This window comes from Eschrichtius robustus, chromosome 3 (assembly GCF_028021215.1).
Source record: "Eschrichtius robustus isolate mEscRob2 chromosome 3, mEscRob2.pri, whole genome shotgun sequence".
NCBI lineage: Eukaryota > Metazoa > Chordata > Mammalia > Artiodactyla > Eschrichtiidae > Eschrichtius > Eschrichtius robustus.
In genome coordinates this window covers 183,711,859-183,730,453 of record NC_090826.1, presented here as the reverse complement: position 1 = coordinate 183,730,453, position 18,595 = coordinate 183,711,859, and the positions used below count along the sequence as shown (strand labels likewise).

The window sequence follows — 18,595 nt, the reverse complement described above, 5'->3', positions numbered from 1 at the left end:
TGTGTTTCCATACAAATTGTAAAATTTTTTGCTCTAGTTCTGTGAAAAATGCCACTGGTAATTTGATAAGGATTGTGTTGAATCTATAGATTGCTTTGGGTAGTATAGTCATTTTCACAATATTGATTCTTCCAATCTGAGAATATGGTATATCTCTCCATCTGTTTGTGTCATCTTTGATTTCTTTCATCAGTATCTTATAGTTCTCTGCATACAGGTCTTTTGCCTCTTTAGATAGGTTTATTCCTAAAATTAGCATGAGTATTCCCACATTAGCTGCAGAAATAATAGACATAAGCATAGGTTGCTCCCTACACATATTACATAGGGTTTGCAAGATGAAGCATATTGTCTTTCCAAAATTTGAAAAAGAAATTAATTCTAAAAGCTGATAGCTGGCCCTTAAGAGTATGGATAAGGATCAGAAGCCTGTAGTAAGTAGTGAGAGTGGGAATGGGGGTAGGGGAATGAGAGAGAGATGGAGGGCTTTAGTGGTATAATCAGTCCATAAACCTTGGCAGTCATATGACATTGGGAAATGAGGGGCAAAGTAGGATGAAAGAATATTGTCAGTTTTTTAATTCAAGTTAATGGATAGTGATGAGTATTCAAAAAATATCTGAGAAGGAGGGATAGATTTGGACCTGAGAGGAGAGATCTAGAGATATATTCAATTCTGTTTTGCAGACTGGGTTTCTGTAATTTATGCAAATGAAGAATATTATTGTATCATAGTCCTTTCCCTGTGCTAATCATCCTCCTTATTGATTACATAGATGTTTTCTTTATAAAAAGAGTACTGATTTTTCTTATTATCTAACAAGGAATCCCAACATTATATACAATTAGCTCATTAATCTAAGACGATTGTTTTCAACCTATCTGATCCAATACCTCTTTTTTATGATAAATATTTTGTAACACTTCCTTTACTATCCTGGAATGAAATTCAGAGTAAATGTAAATATCTATATGAATACATTTTAAATAATTAATATAATGTCCTAATTGTAATATGAAGGAGAAAGAGAAGGGAAATAATTAATAATAAGGAAGTGTATATTTCAATATGTAAATGCCCAGGTATGAATAACCAAAAAAAGACAATACAAGAGAGACAATTGCTTGCACCAATAAGTATGTGCCCACTACTGACACTGACAGTAGCGGGCACATACTTATTGTTAGTGATCATATCTTAAATTCGTATTAATGACTCACATACAATACTAAACAAAATAAACTTTCTCTTAATTTATACAGTGGTTGTCTTTCTAAATAATTCAGTATTTACTAAAATAGTGCAAAACCTACTTTGTATTTATGTGTAAAATAGCCTCCAGTAATATGTACATTGCTTGATAGGCTAATAGACACTGTAAAAACTTTACTTACTTGTAGAAAAAAGCATATACAGAAATAAAAATTACTACCTAAAGCTTACTAATCTTTCCCTTCTTTCCATTTCCCACAGATTAGTATAGTTTTTGAAAAATTAGCCAGTGCAACATGATCTTCCATCAACCATCCCCAACCAAACACAGATGAACACATTAAGTGAGGAAAAGGGAAGGAAGGGGACCCAATTTTTTACTTTTTAACCACTGAAGGGAAATAAGATGGAATATTTTTCAACTATCACAGAACTATCACATTTTCTCATGGTCCCCTACTAGAAGAAATACGGTTTGTACATTAAACCAAGGGAAAGTTAATAATTGCATGTGGTTTTGCATATACGGTAAACATACCTTTTAAATTTTCTGGTAGTCTATCTCATGTCATAATAAATGTAAACATTTTTCTTAAATCATATGTTCAATTTTTGGTTTAAAATTTATGGACCCCATATGTATGGCTATCATATGATTCTAAAGTAATAACACTCTTCATTTAGCAGTTTTGTTACTTTATTTTCATAGATAGGGCATACACACTCAAAAATTATTTTGAGAAATATTGAAATAGTGGTTTAAGTCACTGTTATTTTGCAAATATTTTGGTATACTTTTCCACATTCAAACTTGGATTTAGAATCTACCTGCCTTCCTGCAAAATATTAAGTATCATGGTTATGTATTTTTGAGATTTTCCTTAAACATTATCATTATAATATACCTGACAAGCAAAAAAAGAGGAAAGAGAAACAAAGAAAGAGACATTATTAGCAGATTCTTGATTTTTTTTAAGAGTAAATCCTGATATGTAACCATAGCATACAATTTCTTCCATAAAATGTGAAAGAAAAAAAATGAATAAGGAAAGGAAGGAAAAAGAAAAAAATAATGGGCTCTTTCATATGCTAACTCATGTTATACAAATTGGAGTAATGTTATTATTTATCTGTCTGGAGCATTTGATGAACCATTTCCCAAGTAATCTTGTTTCTTCATAAATTGTATGGTGTATGTATTCATCTTATAGATCCGACTCACCTATTCAACCTTCTGTTTATTAATTTAGCTAAAACTGCTATTTTCTGCCTAAGAATATTTATTTTCTTAGAACTTTAAACAGTCTTTATTTCCAATACCAGCTATAATAGTTTACTTGGAAGGGAAGTTTTTTTTCCCAAAACAAACAGCTTTTTTCCCAAACAAACTTTAATTGCTTCTCTAAAATATGATTTCTGTGGAAAATTGAGTATATGGCATCTGGGCCCTCGTTCTTGCATGAAAATAATATACTTGGGCTGAGTAGCATCACCCCCCTTTAATATGACCTGCGCCCCCTTATGGGCCATCTTTTCTAACACTCTTTATTGTTTTTATGTCATTGAATTTCTTTTTATGCCATTTATTATCTTTTCTGACTGGACTCTATCATCTTTTGAATTTTTGACCTAGGTCCTGAGGTTAAAGTATAATTTAAATTTATATTTATTTCAGGATTAATTTTTATTGATTGGTCATTACGGTTGTTTTGACTATAAAAAATCTATTACTTGTATGTTGTGCAAATATTATCTACCACATTTTTTAGTAATCACTTTCTAAGTCTTTATGTTGACTATGAAGTTGATAAATCAATTATGTTATAAATCAGTACTATTGTATTTTATACCATAGAATTATCAGAAGTAAAGGAGACTTTATGTAGTCTCTGGTTTATTATCCAGACTGTACCTCTAACCTACCTACATGTTACCTCCTTCTACAGATGAGGCACAGGAAAAATAAACATTTTGCCAAAGGCTGTCAGTTTTATTAAAGACAGGTCTGGGGCCAGATCCTCCATACCTCAGTAACTTACCTCATAGTCTAGTACTCTCTCTTATGAATCATTTTTCCTGGGGATAAATTTGCACATGTAAAAACCTCTCTAAAACAAGTGTGTTTATATGGAAAGTTTTATAATTTTATTCATTGTTTTATTTTTCATATTATTTTAAAATACTACTATCCCAAGGTAAATTATTCTAATTTACCTATTTTATTTCAAACAGATCATGTTGTTTGTGAAGAAGAGTTTAAATACGCCATGTTAGCTTTAAACTGTATATGCCCAGCAACATCTACACTTATTACACTACTGGTTCATACCTCTAGAGGGCAGTAAGTATATTTTTTTCTTTAAGATAATGCATTTTAAATTATAAAAAAATATAAGTGCAGTTATGTGATTTAGAAATACAGTAGTAAGCCTAGGTATATACAGCTAGATATGTACCTATACTTGTATTTGTGTGTTATCATCATCTGACAGATAGATAGATAGATAGGTAGAGAGACAGACAGACAAATACAAACCTGTTACAGGGTCCAAGACATATAGGAAATTGACAGTGATTTGCTGTCTTTTCTAACTAATCTTGATATAATTTGTTTCATCCTAAATTTTATGTCTTCATCACTTGTTAGGCCTAGGATTAGGGCATTGTTTCTATTTTCAAGATTAATAATTCGCAAATAAAACTTGTAAAAGCAGGATGACAGCAGTCATTACTGTATGGCCTTAAAGCTGTTTTTTTTCTGTTTCTGAGGTAAGTTTTTATCTGAAAGCTATATGTGCACAAATGAGCTCAAAATTAAAATTTTAAAATTATTATAGAATGATAACAAAGTAGTTGATAAAATCAGCTAATGTAGTATAAAAGAAATAATGTTTAATATGAATTTCAGGGTATTGAGGGAAATTATATCATCAAAACATTTTTTCCTCTTTGTTTATTTTGATAGAGTTTCATAAAATATAGAGGTTGTTTTTGACTTGCATAATCAAGTAAAATACAGTCAGCGAACACAGTCACTGCCCTTATTTAAAGAGACAAATGTTGCACTGCATTTCATACTTTTTATATTCCTTACTTGGTATTTTAGACAAAATGTTGATTTTCTAAGTAAATTCCACCATGGTGCTTGTAGTTATGAAAATTTAAATTTAGTGAGTTAATTGATAGTTATTTAAGTGAAGTGCCAAATCAAATAAGTCAAGGAAAAGGAAAATTCTTTCCTGGGATTTAGTACTGGACGGAGGAAATTGCTAATTGAAAAATAGTAAATGCCCTCTGGAATTTTAAGTAAATTTTACTCTCTTACCTCTAATTATGTCTCTGTTCTATTGGGACAGAAAGATTTTCCCAGGAGCAATTTTCTCAAAGTTCTGAATATAAATGTTTCTATTCTATAAATTTGTAAGCCTTTAAGATTTGCAGTGGAACGGATGTAACAGGATCATGAATGAAATTGATTTTCTTTGATGGACATGCTTAGCATTTTGATGGAATTAAATAAAATACTGAAAACTGTTTTGTCACCAACTAATTGAATGTTCATAGAACTTATCACATGGCTTCATTATTTTGTCATCCATCTTTGTCATAGAATCATACAGCGTTAGAGCTGAATATCTAGCCCAGCTTCTCTCTTGCACAAATGATAAAATGAGGCCCATCACCAATAACACACATTAGTATTTATAGATCGGTTAAATTACATTTTCCAACTCCTAGTAAATATTATTTTTTGGCAGACAATATTGCCTGGTGAACAAATTGCACTTAACATAAATTTAAAAAGAATTTCAGCAACACTTAAAATAGGACTTTTCCTAATATACTCTAATGAATTTTGTCATATTAAAAATGAAAGTGATGTTGTTGAATACATTGTTACCACATAATTAAGGATTTCCCATAAGTAAGATTGACCCGCAAAATTATTTCCCAGTTAAGTGACACAATAAATGCCTTAGTCCACCAAAATAACTCTCTTTATAGCAGCTTTATTGAGATATAGTTCACATACCATATAATTTACACATTAAAGTATACAATGTAATATTTTTCGTATATGCATAGAACTGTGCAACTATCGCTGCTAACTCCTAATATTTTCATCATCCCATAAAGAAATTCTTTACGTTTTTGCAGCCGCCCACATTGTATCCAAACTCTTTCAACCATAGGCTAATCTTACCCTGTCTCTATAGATTTTCCTATTCTGGACATTGCATATTGCATATAAATGGAATCATACAATATGTGCTTTTTTGCTTTTTGGACTGGCTTCTTTCACTTGGCATAATGTTTTTAAAGTTCATCCATATTGTAATATGCATCACTACTTCGTTCCTTTTTATAACTGAATAATTTTCCATTGTATGGATATATTTCATTTTACTTTTCTATTCATCAGCTGATGGATATTTGGGTTGTTTATGGCATTGTGAATAAGGCAGGTCTTAATATTAATGTGAAGATTCTTGTGTGGACATGTGCTTTAATGTCTTTGGGTCTATATCTAGGAGTGGAATTGCCAGGTCATCGGGTAACTCGATTTAGCCTTTTTAGGAACTGCCAGAATGTTTTCTGAAGGGATTATAGCATCTTACATTGCCACCAGCAGTGTATCATGGTTCCAATTTCTTCATGTCCTCAGCAATACTTGTTATCATCTGCCTTTTGCATCATAACTGTCCTAGTGGATGTAAAGTGCTGTCTCGTGGTTTTGATTTGCATTTTGCTGATTACTAATAATGTTGAGCATTAGTTCATGTGTTTTTTGGCCACTTTCATATCGCCTTTGAAGAAAAACCTATTCAGATCCTTAAACAGATAAATGCCATCACTTGAATACAAATAGTCATCCAAACAGATCACTTGATTTAAAATATCTAATATATTTTATTAAGAATATTGTATGACTAAAGTAATTTGTATTATCTTCTGTATTATGCATTAAATGAAGGTATAGTGAAGATTCACTAATTAACAGAATATGTTTGAAATTTTGCCTTTGAGCATCAGCAGAAATCAGAGAGCTCAAACATATTGATTTAATAATAAAAGAGCAAAAAAAAATAATAATAATAATAATAATAAAAGAGCAAATTCGGGAGCTGAATTAAGTAGTATAATGGGGAAAATGTTGAATAGTCTAGGAAATGCTTTATGCAAAGATTATCAAACCACTAATTGAAAAAAAAGCTTACGATAATACTCAAATTTCCCCATTAAAAAAGGAGAGAGAATAATATTATTAGAAGTTCATTATATAATAAATGAACTTTTAATGGTGATTTTTGACTAAAAATAGTTGATATTCACAAGCTAAACACTTTAAGACCCAACAAACACAGACATAAATATAATACAAAACCTAAAATAGTCTAACTTAAAAATATATTTTTAAATTAAGTGCTGTATAGATTATAGATATTTAAGGAAAATAATAAATATGAGTTCTGGAACAAATAAGATAGACAAAGGAAGCAGGAGTTAGAGGTAGAAAGGTCAGCTCTTTTAGTGACAGACCTGCCTTAAGTCTGAGAATGGAGTTCCTAATTCAGCCTTAGAATTAGATTTGCTCTCTTAATTTTTTTTTTTTAATTTTTAATTTTTTTTTAATGCTATTCTTGTCTGCTTACATTCTTTTTATGTATGTATGTATGTATGTATGGCTGTGTTGGGTCTTCGTTTCTGTGCTAGGGCTTTGTCTAGTTGTGGCAAGCGGGGGCCACTCCTCATCGCGGTGCGCGGGCCCCTCACCATCGCGGCCTCTATTGTTGCGGAGCACAGGCTCCAGACGCGCAGGCTCAGTAGTTGTGGCTCACGGGCCGAGTTGCTCCGCGGCATGTGGGATCTTCCCAGACCAGGGCTCGAACCCGCGTCCCCTGCATTGGCAGGCAGACTCAACCACTGCGCCACCAGGGAAGCCCTAGATTTGCTCTCTTAAAACACCTTCGTCCTTTTCTTAGTTCTCTTCCTCTAGCCCGTGATAATGGGGAGAAAGATGGAAACCATATATTGAGTACGAATTACCTACCTCTGTACTTTTATATGGGGAATATTAATTTTAAAAATATTTATCTTGTATTTTGGAGTCTCTGGAGCAACTTAGCTGGGACCCTGAACAGTATCTCCCAAGGCTCATTAATGCTGTCATGATCTTACATTTTCTTTTCCTAGATGTTAATATACTCATCTTGTTCTAGTTGATCTGTGAGTCAACTAGATGATGTTAACTTTAGGTGACTTTGAATAACTGTGCTCCTTTTATTCATTCAAGTTTACTCTGTATCTTAGCCCTTCATAGTTTTCCCCTCCCACTCACTTCATTTACATTTGAGTGCTCAGTGCTCTTGGCAGGGGTATTTCTTATTGTCAATTAAATTAGCATTTTGAATTGTTTGGCAAACTCATTAGAAAGATGAACAGAAGTTTATTCTTTGGACCGATATCACTGTAGGCTGTCAAACATGGACCATGATGATTTTAGCAAGGAGATGCCAAATTATCAGAACAGTTGGTAGACCTTCAATTGGCCCATCTTGATGACATTTTGTCTCTATCAAAATTTAATTTTTTCTTTTCCTTTCCATTTACTTTCATGAAAATATTTATTTATTTCATTAGTTCCATCCAAGAGGTGATATTTTTGCTCTTAGTGATCATCAATGGGAAGGAAAGAGAGAATTGATAAGAAAAATATTGCAAAGTTAGAATTTACACAACTTGGCCACTGATGAGTTATGGATGTAGAAAAGAGAAAAAAAGAAAAAAAATCCCTTTACACACTGAGGTTTGACAGTAGAGAACTATAAAATGTGTGATTTTGGCAGGAGAAAGGAGTTTGGTATTGGATCTATTTGCTTTCTGATGCAGGTATCATTGCTCATGGAAATTACTGCTACTCTTGGTTCCTGAGGAGAGATCAGGGCTATTCAGGGCCACAGAGGTGAAAGCAGAAATGGTGGGGATTTGGGAAAACTGACCACTTAAGGCTTTTCCTTAGGAAACAGATGGAAGAAAAGGACAGCAACTATAGTATAACTTAACAGAACAAAAAGGAGCAAGGATTTCTAGAAAGAACTGAATGGTTAACAATACAGACGGTTTAAGATGGAGAAGACGCAAACAGAATTAGTAGGTCACTGGTCTCTGGGAAATTCTGAGAAAACAATTTTGGACGATGGAGACTTTCTCATTTTGAGATAGTGTGAACAAATAAGGAGATGATAAGAAAGTGAAGCCTGGTCGAAGGCCGCCACTTCGTTAAGTTTGTCCAGGAAGATAAGAAAGAAAAATAATGAAAGCTGTATTGCACAGCAGATGGTTCTGCTGGTTCCACAGAAGGCTGCTTCTTTGATCATGGCAATTAAGAAAGATTGTCTGTATATCCCTGGTGGCCCTTTCTCCATTTCTCCCATCACACACACACACACACACACACACACACACACACACACACACACACTTCAAGACTGGAGGTCTGAATGGAGTAATTGCAAGAAAGAGAAACGATATACGTCTGAAGGTTACTCATTTTTCTTTTATACAAACTAACATGTACTGAAAATCTCCACAGAAGTACATTTTATTAGGTGTATCCAAAATCTGTTTGATTACCCGAGAAATGTTTTTCCTAATCACACCTATTAAAAGATTAACTAGAACATTATTCTATTAAACATATCTTGAGAAATACAGGTACTGCTCAGTCTGACAGTCCTCTGCTTGGAAAGGCTTTAATAGCTCATCTTTCATTATCAAATTAGATTTAAGTATATCCATTTTATTTATTTAAAGCCCTGTATGCTCTAGTACTAATTTATTTTTATATCCTTATTTCTCATGATACTCATATGTATCGTGTTCTCCAAATAACATGATCCTAAATATACTTTGCGGTTTCCGCCTTCTACATCTTTTTTTAACGTTGTTCCCTCTGCCTTGAATTTTTTCTGCCTTCCTAGAGGGTTTTGCTAAAATTCGAAAATTCTATCTCCTCAAGAATATTTTTAAACTCCCCAATTTAATGTGATCTTTCCTTTCTACAAACTCACATAGAATTTTATGACATTCTGCCAGAGCATGTGTTATGGTCCCTTTATTTTTTCCTACATAATAGGGTATAATTTCATTTAAGGTGGAGAACATGTCTTACTCATTTTTTTTTTTAACATCTTTATTGGAACTTACTCATTCTTATACCTTCTATAGTGTTTCACAGCATGAATGCTCAAAAAACACTAGTTAAGTAAATGAAGTAAAGGATATACTAAAGATGATTCACTGAGGCCCCTGGTTCAAAGTAGTTTATGATCCATAGTCTTCATCTGTTCTTCCTCATCTGCTCCACTGAAATGATAGCAAATAAATAAAAGTCATAAGCTTTTATCAGTGAAAAAGAAGAGATTTCAGTGAATTTCTAGAAGATGGAAAGTGGGTAAATGAACTTGATGAAACCTCCATCCCAGCATATGTTTAGAAGGTGATACAGCAGGACAAAATCCCAGCCCCCAGTGAGGCTCTGGGGTGCAAGATTCCTAGAAAAAAAGAGGACACATTTTGATTGAATTTCTGTATACAGAACAAGTTACCCCTGTTTCCTCCACCACAGTACCATTTCTCTATAATTAAGTTTAGTCAGACATTTACCACTGGGAAAAATCAGATTTTTCCTAAATAAATTAGTCTGAATTATAAGGTAGCATATAATTTGGGGTTGGGGTTCAACCCTCTTAATCTGGCATTTAGAGACCCCAGACTAGATAGTTTGAGCCCTTCTTGCTTAATATAAGATGTAACCTGTGACTTAACAAATCATATTCACAGACAAGGGAATCTATTTAATATCCCTATATATTATACTCAGAACTTTGAAATATGGCTCTTGTCATTTGCTGACAACCAGCATGCAGGTTGAAATGAAGGGAACAAATCCAGCTAGAAGAGAACAATATCTGTATTCACACTGGAATTGTTTTGGGATAATAGGGATGTTGGGTCTTCTACTCACTAGTAAACAATTTTTTCAAAGGTCAAAAAACTATAACATTTGAAAGGAGAGTCAAATGTTTGTAAGCAAGGAGAGTCACAGTAAATGAGAACAAAAATACATTAAAAAGAAATTCAAATGTATTTTTGAACAGTAGAGAAGTATAAATAATAGTTCACAAGAATACTGAAGGATTATGAAAGGGTGATAATGATTGTTCAAAGGAATAAAATGCTGAGGAATTTTTTTTTATTTGTAGAGTTTAAAATTTTCAGAATATTTAACTTAAATTTGTTGATTATGATTCTGGAGGATCTGATTTTCTCTTCAATAATAATGGGAAAAGCCATAATACATAAATACAAAAATCCAGAATGCTAAAAATAATTGTAATTATTAATCTCAGGAAGATATGAAAAGGAGTTATAGTAGAGAAATCACTGAACTCAGGTTCTCTGTACTTTTTTTCCCCAGCTTTATTATAATTGACATGTAACGTATAAGTTTAAGATGTACAACGGGTTCTCCACTTTTATCTGAAGCCATTGATTTATTTATAGCCAGGGAACAAAATACAGATATTTGCATTTTCAACAATGTAAAAAGGTGCAGCAAATGATATTTTAGAGAAAAGTAGGGAGGAGATGTGGAAGGGAGAGTAGCTAATATCCTCAGCTTACAAAATGGAAAATCAAGAGACCTGTATCTATACTCACTGCTACTTTATACTTACAGCCCTGTGGGGAATCTGTTGTGAGATAATTCTTTTCTCTCATACCTCAGAGATGGTGGTCAATAGAAAATGCCTACAGTGACATAGTAATAAAATTCGATAACGTATTTTTATTGAGATACCTCAAAACTCTTCAAATTAAGCCCAGAATCTGGGAGCATTTTTTTTTTTTTTGGTCAATTTAAGTTATGAATGAAGTCCCATGCTAAAAATAGCACTGAATAGAGTTAAAATATTGTTATGGTTTGGTCATTCATTCATTCATCCCATGATAACAATCACATGCATTCGTACAGTGTAAGGCACTGTGTTAGGAGTTGGGGAAATGCAAAAATGAAAACGTTCCATTCTGATCACAAAAAACTAATATTCAACACAAGGCAGAACAGAATGTAAACATGGCTTATGTATGTTTGGAATGTATTATAAATTTCCCCTAGTAGATTTATTTTATTAATGTAGTTTCTTTTGGCTATGGTAAGATTAGTTTGCATACCTTGAGAATAAACCAAATGACAACATGGACAGCCAGTGAAGAAACTTGCTAGTTACACATAATTTTAAAAGAGCAAAAAACATACTCAAAATGATAAAATGTGAATAACAACAATGGGAGCTTATGAAACTCCTATATCCCTAAATATTAATATTTATGGAATACAACTTTTCTGAAGACTTCACTATGATGTTCTCAACTAAAGTGACAGATACAGCAGAGCAATGCAAATGCACAAGGGCACGGAGCACTTGACCATAAGCTAAGCGTATGGTACTTATTCATAAGCAAGCAGGCTGTGTTCTGAGAGAGAGGGGGAAGGTACACCTTAGCTATGGATTTTTATTAATGCTAAAGGAGAACAGTTTAAAATCAGTGGGATATGACTTATTTAATAATGGAATTAAAGAGCTGAGAATTCAGTGTCATTATGAGAGATGAATTTATTTTTCGCCTGACAGTTTAAAAAGCAGGTGAAAAGTCTTCACAGAATTTTAGGATTTGTGTGTGTGATAATTAGGTGGCTTCTTGAGTTAAGTGAGCACTTCAGAAAACCACACTAGAATTTTTGAAGAACAAACAAACTTTAGGGTAGTGAGTTTGGGCCACTTTCATGTACAATCAGCCTTTCAAATTTAACGGTGGAGCTTTATTTCATTTCTCTTTGAAATCTCTTTCAAAAGGGTGTTCATTGTTTATGTTCACTATTAAGAATGCTTGAAAGCTGTATAGCATTTCTCTACTCTCGTCACTTCCGCAGCAATTTTTCTTATCCTGAGAATGGCAAACAGCTTTCTGGTTCCATCTAGTGGTTGAAAATTGATTATCATCCTCTACATGGTTTTTTTTTTTTTTTTTTTTTTTTTTCCTCTACATGGTTTTAATGTTAGGACTCAGGTTTTTATTTTGATGTCTGATACCATAAAAAGCTGGGGAAGTTCAGCTTAATCTTGAGTTTTATTACTTAATCTTGACTTTTATTACCTCTTCTACTTAGAGTTCTTGACTACTTTTCTTTCTAGATAAGATAATCCAATTTGTGTGTCAGATCGATCCCCAGACCAGCAAGAATAAATGTTCATCCAAAGTTCTGTGCTAGCTCTTTCTTTTGTAGCCTCACCTGTAGTGGAAGTTTCCATCTACTCTAATATGCCCTTTCCACTCCATAAATTACAATTATGCTTTCAATGACACAGGCTACAATTTGTCAAAATCATTTCTTTTACTTGCAGTGTTCACTGTAGATTCCTGACATTAATAGTAAAGGGAATTGGAATACCATTTAAATACTTTAATTTCTAAATAAAGTAAAAGCTTGAGACCGTTGTGAATTAATGTAATTCATGTGTGTTTTCAGAGAGGCTCCTGTAAAGAATATAAACAATTATCTGGAACCAAGCTGACATTAAATTGGTGAACTACTAGAGTATAGAATTAAATAAAATATGTTAATTTCAGTTAGATTAAAACCTTTGGGTCACTTGTTTTAGACTTTTTAAATCTACTTTCAATCTAGTATAAAGAAGTAATAAATAGATTTTCTTATCTTTAAAATAAAGCACCATAAGGAAATTTTATCTTATGTAACTCTGCAAGTATAAATGTAAATGACATCTTTTCCTAAGGCAAAGATTTCCTCCAGTTATATGTAAAGCCTTTTATTACATCTCAAAGAACGGATTTTATACCAAAGATACCTTGTGACAATATGTTCTTTGTTCCCATTGATGTGAAAATAATTTAGTTTGGTAATAAAAATGAGTATATAAAAGCAACTAATTTGGCAATCTGTGTCAATTTTGGTAAATCTGAAACTAACCATTTATTGTATATTTAAATGCCTTATTTAGGATTGAAGGGAACAAAATGTACTAGCAAAACTAAATCTGATAATTACGATGCAGAGGTGTTTAAAATGACAGATATAATACTGTAAAAGAGATGGATTTGCACTAATAATTTCATTGTACAACCTTGAAGGCAGTAATGCCTGCCTACACTTCTTGAGTTTACCTTTAGTTTGGTGGCATCTTTAAAACACACAAAGAAAACATGAACGTAAAAATCGAATTTTACCTTCTAAAAGTTATTAGTTTGAGTTTTACAAAAACATACATCTTCATAAAAATAGGGCATTGTCCATCAAATAAGGTTGTATGCTCTTTTTAAAAAAATGCAAACCACATTACTGAGCAGGGTCATTCAGTACATTCCTGAAATAAGAACAGAGAATGCAGTATAATAAGACTTCAAGGTATTGTATCTGGAACAGGAAATTCCAGTTGGATTCTTATTTTCTCCTTTTGGGAAAATTTGATGTGGGGAAAATTTGAAAGCCAAAACCATATCAGATTCTTTTATTGCATTCAGAGGCCTGTATGAAGCACGTTTCTGCAAATTGCAGACCAAGCGCTTACTAGCTGACTGTCCTGTTCCAACTGGTTGGTCGTGTTGAAGCACAGGAGACTGTATGGGAGTTAATTTGCTCTCTGGCAATAAAAACCCGTTTGCCTTGAAAGTGTAATCGTGGATTAACAAGGAATGTGCAGCTTGCATTTGAAAGAAAAATAAAATCAGTTGTCAAATTGAATTTATGCACCATTGAAAAGTTAACTGGAGCAAATGATATTTCTAACTTGGGAACAATAAACAGGATAGAACGAACATACCTTTTCTTAAATTTTTATTTATTTATTTTTTTAAAAGTGAAAGCAGGTTTATTTAGAGACAGAATTCCATAGACAGAATGTGGTCCATCTCAGGGAGTGAAAGAGGCCATGAAATATGGGGTGGTTGGTTTTTTATGGGCTGGGTAATTTCATAGGCTAATTAGTGGGAGAATTATTCCAACTATTTTGGGGAAGGGACAGAGATTTCCAGGAATTGGGTCACTGCCCACTGTTTAGCCTTTTATGGTCATGAGAGGGACTTTTCATGTTGTCCCAGGATTGGTGACCATAACCTAAAACCGAGGAGGAAAAAGAGTCAAGTATCCCATTTTCTAATCTCCCCACCTTTCTGTAGAAAGAGAAGATCAGAGAGGGACCAGTAGTGCAGCACAGTGTTTTTGCACCTACGCCCAGCCTCATAAAGTGAAGTCCAAAAAATGACCTAATACTCGTGGAGTATCTGCAGGAAGTGGGAACTAGCAGTTCGTTCCCTAGTTGGACATCTGCGTGTGTAGTTTTCTGTGATTATTTGAACATGAGGAAAAAAGAATTTGAGAGAGAGAGATGGCAGAGCCTTCCCTCCCATGCGTGGGTTTCCAGCAGCTCAGCTGATGGCTTAAAAAGATTTGCACGTTCTCTCTGTGGTACCCCCTCGAAGGGTTCTGCCTACAAGGTAAGGAAACCCAAGCAGCCCAGAGGCCATAGGGTGGATGGGATGTGTTGCTGGGAAGGAGGTGAGACAGAGTGGAAGAGAGTTTCTTGCTTCCCAGTGATGGTGCCCAGAGACCCACCCCTCATACCCCACAAAGTATGTTCACATGTCTCTACAAGACACCTTCACAGAGGCCATTGATGACCAGTTAGAGCAGCAGCATTCTAGGGAGAATTAGCCTGAGCTGGGAAGATTGGAGCTTCAAATCAGATGGGATTGGGTTTTTTAATAACTGAACACGATTTGAAAGAAGTGGGATCTGCCCAAGACGTTATTATTATAGGACAGGGATGGAGATTTGACAGAGCATGGCTGAAGGCTACAAGGTCGTGAAGATTTTAACATGGAAGTTGTAATTTACTTCACCGGACATTTTTTTGTTTGTTTGTTTTCTCATAAACAATTCTCTATCACCTGTCCTTAACGCTTTCCTTTTTTTTTTTTTTTTTTTCCAAATATTTTTCTCACTAAGACCTTTGTTAAGGGTTTAAAATGCAGACAAGAGCAGGCACAAGCTTCTTTTCCTTCTAGGCTGCCCACTGACATTTTTCTAAGGCTCTCATAACTATGGTATTGGATGCATGGATTTCACAGCATTACCCTTTATTCAGGGCAAATAGAGATCTAAAGAGATTCTTTCAAGTACTGAGCATACACTTTCGTTCTGTACTTCCTTTACTTTCTTAGTAGAATATTTTCTTTTCATATTCCTCTTCTTCCTTCTTTCTTTTTCTACTAACACCTTTGCGAACAGCTGGAGCTGGCATTATTTTGAAAATAAAGGTGGACATAAACCTGTCTGGGAAGAATTGATTACTATTTAATTTCCAGTCAATATGGTAGAGCAGCCTCGAAAGGGTATGAAATAGACTACGGGCTATCCTACTTTACAGGTTGGAGTTTACTTCGAGGTTAACAGGAATTAAATGCACAAGCCAACTATTTTCCCTAAATGTTCATTTGATTAGTGTAAGCACATAGTAAGTCTTTTTAAAATGGCTTTTCACAGAGCTTTCCATTCTTTGCTTTTTTATCCTTAATATCTTTTGTGTTGTTTACTGCTGCTGAGGTTAAGTTCATTTCATATCCATTTATGATTATGAAACTCAGTGAAGTTTCCCCACCCCCCATTCTAACAGCAAATTCATCATGGGGAAAGTAATTGGTGAGACCTAAAAAATGATTCTGGTGAAGGAGAAAGGAATTATATAATTAGAAAAGCAGAACATTTAGTAACTGAGCATGAAGAACATTGTTAGGTTATTCTTTGTTCATTTAACAAAACATTTATTAAGCAGTTACTCTGTGTCAGAACAGATGTCTTGTCTCAGAGATAGAGTGGTAAACAGGACATGATCCCTTTCCTCATGGGGCCTATTTCACAGGGAAGCAAGACATTAAGGATTAGTTAATACAATTTAGTGTTATAATATCATGGAGGAAGTACACCACCGCACAGCTGAGAAAGTAATGCCTGAGCTGTGGGTCCAGGAACGAGGAAGGCATAGGAGGAAGAAAGAACAGCATTCTGAGAAGACCAAGATAAGAGAGTTTCTTCTTCAGGGGAAATTAAAGACTGCTCAAGGCTGGAGAACTCAAGAGAAAGGGCACAGGAATGATATTTGAAATTTGGAAGACAGGCATGGCATAGGTCAGGAGGGCTTTGTAATGATGGTAAGAAAGTTCACCTTTTTCAAATGGAAGGAGGAAGCCCTTTAACTATTTTCAGCAGGAGAGTGACATGAAGTGATTTGAGATTTTGAAATTCACTCCAATTGTAGCACCAATCAACACAGGAAGCAAGGAAGCTAGGAGACGGGTTAGCACAGTTTTAAGAGTGTAAGAGTTGATGGTAGAGAAATGGGTAGGTGCTACTTAAGAGCTACTTAAGTGGTAGAATTAAAGAATTCTTTTGTATAAAATATTTGGAAATATATTATTTATTTATATGATAAATTTCCTCTCATTCAAAAATAATCTTGAATTAAGTCTCCCCAGATACATAAAGTAGGAAAAGACAAAACTCGAGTAGAATGCTAAGTTGAAGACAAATCAGAAGTTTTTTATTTTGTTTTTGTTTATTACAAATCTACAGGCTATAAAATGCCTTGTATTATTAATAAGGGTAAAAGGAAAATTTGGCTCTCAAATTCTAGTATCCTGAAGAAAAGTAATAGAACAGCTACACATTCACACTAAATACTGGAGTTACTCAGAACTGAAGCTTCTGAGTAAAGGGCAGTGTTTGTAGCCAGACTGCCTGGGTTGAATTCTTTGGTCTGTCCATGCTGGCAAGACCAAAGACTTGAAACCATTGAGCCTCAGTTTCTTTATCTGTGTGGTGGGCATAATACTAGCATGCATCTCACAGATTGTCAGAAGAATTAAATGCTGTCATTAAACAAACATTTTTTGAACATTCACTGTATTCTAGAAGATGTTCTAGTTACTGGAGATCCCACAGAGATCAGGATAGACAATGGACTGAGAAGTCCTGGTGCTTACATTCTGCTTCAGGATGAGTGGGAGATGGTGGCAGAAATAGACAAGTAATAAACATACAAATGAAGATTGTCAATATCACAAGGCTGTCAGTTTCACCCAAATTTATTAATCATCCCAATAATCATATCAAAGGTATTCTTTTCGAAGTAAACCAGCTGATTTTAAGTTTGTATGGAAAAATGAAGAGACAAGAATAGCAAGAAAATTTTTGAAGGAGAATAATAATGAGAGGGATTATCCTGATGTATTTTGAAACAATTTTATAGCTACAATAGTCGACATAGGTAGTGTTAGGGAATGGGTAGAGGCAAATCAATTTGCCCGACTAGAAAGTTGAGATTGAGGCCCATAGGCAACAGGAATTTGGTGTTTGATAGGGGAGTTATTTTAAACCAGTGTGTGAAAAGATGGACTAGTCAATAAATTGAATAACTGGGTAGCTATTTGGAAAAAAATTGTTGATACATTCATCATAGTAAGAGGGGAAAATATTACTTTCTGCCTAAATAAAATGTTAGTCTCAAAATATTGGTAAGCAGGGAGGCCTTGTATAGTGTAGCCTATAATGCTGCCTTGAAAGGTAGCAGTGAAAAATACAACAACAAAACCCACGCACATATGGTCACCTTATCTTTGATAAAGGAGGCAAGCATATACAGTGGAGAAAAGACAGCCTCTTCAATAAGTGGTGCTGGGAAAATTGGACAGGTACATGTAAAAGTATGAAATTAGAACACTCCCTGACACCATATACAAAAATAAACTCAAAATGGATTAAAGACCTAAGTGTAAAGCCAGACACTATCAAACTCTTAGAGGAAAACATAGGCAGAACACTCTATGACATAAATCACAGCAAGATCCTTTTTGACCCACCTCCTAGAGAAATGGAAATAAAAACACAAATAAACAAGTGGGACCTAATGAAACTTAAAAGCTTTTGCACAGCAAAGGAAACCATAAACAAGACCAAAAGACAACCCTCAGAATGGGAGAAAATATTTGCAAATGAAGCAACTGACAAAGGATTAATCTCCAAGATTTACAAGCAGCTCATGCAGCTCAATAACAAAAAAACAAACAACCCAATCCAAAAATGGGCAGAAGACCTAAATAGATATTTCTCCAAAGAAGATAGACAGATGGCCAACGGACACATGAAAGAATGCTCAACATCATTAATCATTAGGGAAATGCAAATCAAAACTACAATGAGATATCATCTCACACCGGTCAGAATGGCCATCATCAAAAAATCTA

General features: G+C 34.1%; 1 protein-coding gene across 2 annotated transcripts in view; it reads left to right on the top strand.

Moving 5' to 3' along the window:
• Positions 1–18,595, top strand: part of KCNT2 (potassium sodium-activated channel subfamily T member 2) — a 368,862-nt gene that overhangs the window by 239,934 nt on the left and 110,333 nt on the right. For both annotated transcript variants that reach the window (XM_068538563.1, XM_068538562.1), the window contains exon 14: positions 3,446–3,554. In XM_068538563.1, the coding sequence (XP_068394664.1) occupies positions 3,446–3,554 (109 nt within the window). The remainder of the gene's footprint in view (positions 1–3,445; positions 3,555–18,595) is intronic.